Source organism: Aplysia californica, unplaced genomic scaffold (assembly GCF_000002075.1).
Source record: "Aplysia californica isolate F4 #8 unplaced genomic scaffold, AplCal3.0 scaffold00581, whole genome shotgun sequence".
In the NCBI taxonomy this organism is placed as follows: Eukaryota; Metazoa; Mollusca; class Gastropoda; order Aplysiida; family Aplysiidae; genus Aplysia; species Aplysia californica.
Window position 1 is genome coordinate 40,843 of NW_004797851.1, and position 2,143 is coordinate 42,985.

At 40.0% G+C, this 2,143-nt stretch overlaps 1 protein-coding gene across 1 annotated transcript in view; it reads right to left on the reverse strand.

The window, feature by feature from the left end:
* Positions 1 to 2,143, reverse strand: part of LOC101854822 — a 62,205-nt gene that overhangs the window by 34,929 nt on the left and 25,133 nt on the right. Inside the window, exon 8 of the mRNA XM_035972111.1 lies at positions 1,854 to 1,915. Coding sequence (XP_035828004.1) covers positions 1,854 to 1,915 — 62 coding nt within the window. The remainder of the gene's footprint in view (positions 1 to 1,853; positions 1,916 to 2,143) is intronic.

Genomic DNA, 2,143 nt, shown 5'->3' on the forward strand with positions numbered 1-2,143 from the left:
ACAAAGTGACCAGGACAAAGTGACCAGGACCAAAGTGACCAGGACAAAGTGACCAGGACAAAGTGACCAGGACAAAAGGAAAGACCACAAGAGAAGGAAGATGAACTGATGACAAGAACACAAAAATTGTAACAACTTAGGCCAGGCCAGTTGTGGTTGCTAGAACATTTCCCCACCAGTAACGCGTGATTGGCGCCAAGCGCTCTGTGAGGACATCATGTTATATTATGTGTAATTATTGCACGCCGCCTATACCAGGTCCCCCCCCCCTTCCCTCGTCCACCCTTGAAAGTTCACAAGAAAAGATGAATGCTGGGTGTGATGGAAAGAAGATAAGTAACATAACATAGAAGTTCCAATATTTCCCACGGATGACTCTTTTTGAAAAGCTGTGAAAAAACAAAAGTGCTGTCCATACGTTTTCCTTTTGTTGTTGTTTTGTTTGTTTTTTGTTTGTTTATTTGTTTATTGTTTTTTTTCGTTGTCCTTTGTCGACAGCATGGACACCAGTCTTTGTATCCACAGTGCATGACTTAGACATTAGAGAAAATAAGGTGGAAAAAAGAATCAAACAGGACATAAATGGGGTAGTATGGTACATTATATAAATGAAGCAGTGTAGTAGATATGGGGAAGTATACTATAAATGGGGCACTGTTGTATAAATGCGGCAGTCTAGTATAAATAGGCAAAACAGTAGTATAATAAATGGGGTAGAAGAAGATAAATACGGACAAATTATACAAATGTGGAAAACAAGAGAAACGCAACACGTAAGGCATGAAATAATCAACTGTGTCCGCGACGAAGGGAAATGTCGAACTTTGACACTAGAAGTTGTTCTGAACCTAACCGGGAGGTCTAGATTCTGGACTAGTTCGTTTTAGTTAATGAGAGACTTTTTGAGTTTTGAAAGTATCCTTTGTCTGTGGATGTGGATGGACAAGGGACTGGGTGAGGAGATGGGGGCCTCAGAAAAAGCTGTGCTCCATGTTTCTAAGATGGCAGACGGCAAAATGAGACCTACAAAAATGAACCTGCGCATTCGTTACTGTCACCGAGAAGTCAATCAGAGGCTCAGATTGATCAGCTCCGAGCTTCTCATTTATGTAGCATCACAGAAGCACACAGTGCGGTAGAAAAAAGCAGTAGGAATTCAAAAAAATATAGCTACGAAATAGGGAAATCTGTGAGATACATAAACATCAGTTGCACTACAAGTTGAAGAACAACAGTCCACTACCCCCTGAGATCCAACAGGGGAGCGCAAAGAAGAAATAAGGAGATTACAATAAAGAAATATTCATTTGTCAATATCAGCATGCAGGCTACAGTAGCGTAAGAAGGAAACTACAAGCATAAACAGACAGGACAAGCATAAATAGACAGGACAAGCATAAATACACAGGACAAGCATATATACACAGGACAAGCATAAATAGACAGGACAAGCAGAGCCTTCTCCGATATGTCGTTATTGTTACAGAAACCACGCACCCTAAGACACAGTCAGCCCAACACCGTGTGAATGTCTAGCAAGCAGAGGAGATTACAAGTAGATCTACACACACACACACACATGCAGCTAGTACATACGGTGAGAGAAGGAAAATAAAGCACAATGAAGCATGGTGATGATGATGATGATGATGATGATGATGATGATGATGATGATGATGATGACGATGATGATGATGATGATGATGACGATGATGATGACGATGATGATGACGATGATGATAATGATAATGATGATGCGGAGACGAATACGATGTAAGGATGATGATAGAGTGTTGACGATGATGTATTGACTAAGTCTACAGACAACTGTTACTACTGCTACTTTGACTTACCGCTCTTTAGCGTCCAGGAAAGCTTTGGCGAATGGATTGTGCTTGATTTTCAAAGCTGTGATCTGAAAGTAAAATACGACAAAAGTGAAAGACGACGAAAATAAAAGACGATAAAAGTGAAAAGACGACGAAAATAAAAGACGACAAAAGTGAAAGACGACGAAAATAAAAGACGACAAAGTGAAAGACGACGAAAATAAAAGACGACAAAAGTGAAAGACGACGAAAATAAAAGACGACAAAGTGAAAGACGACGAAAATAAAAGACGACGAAAATAAAAGACGACAAA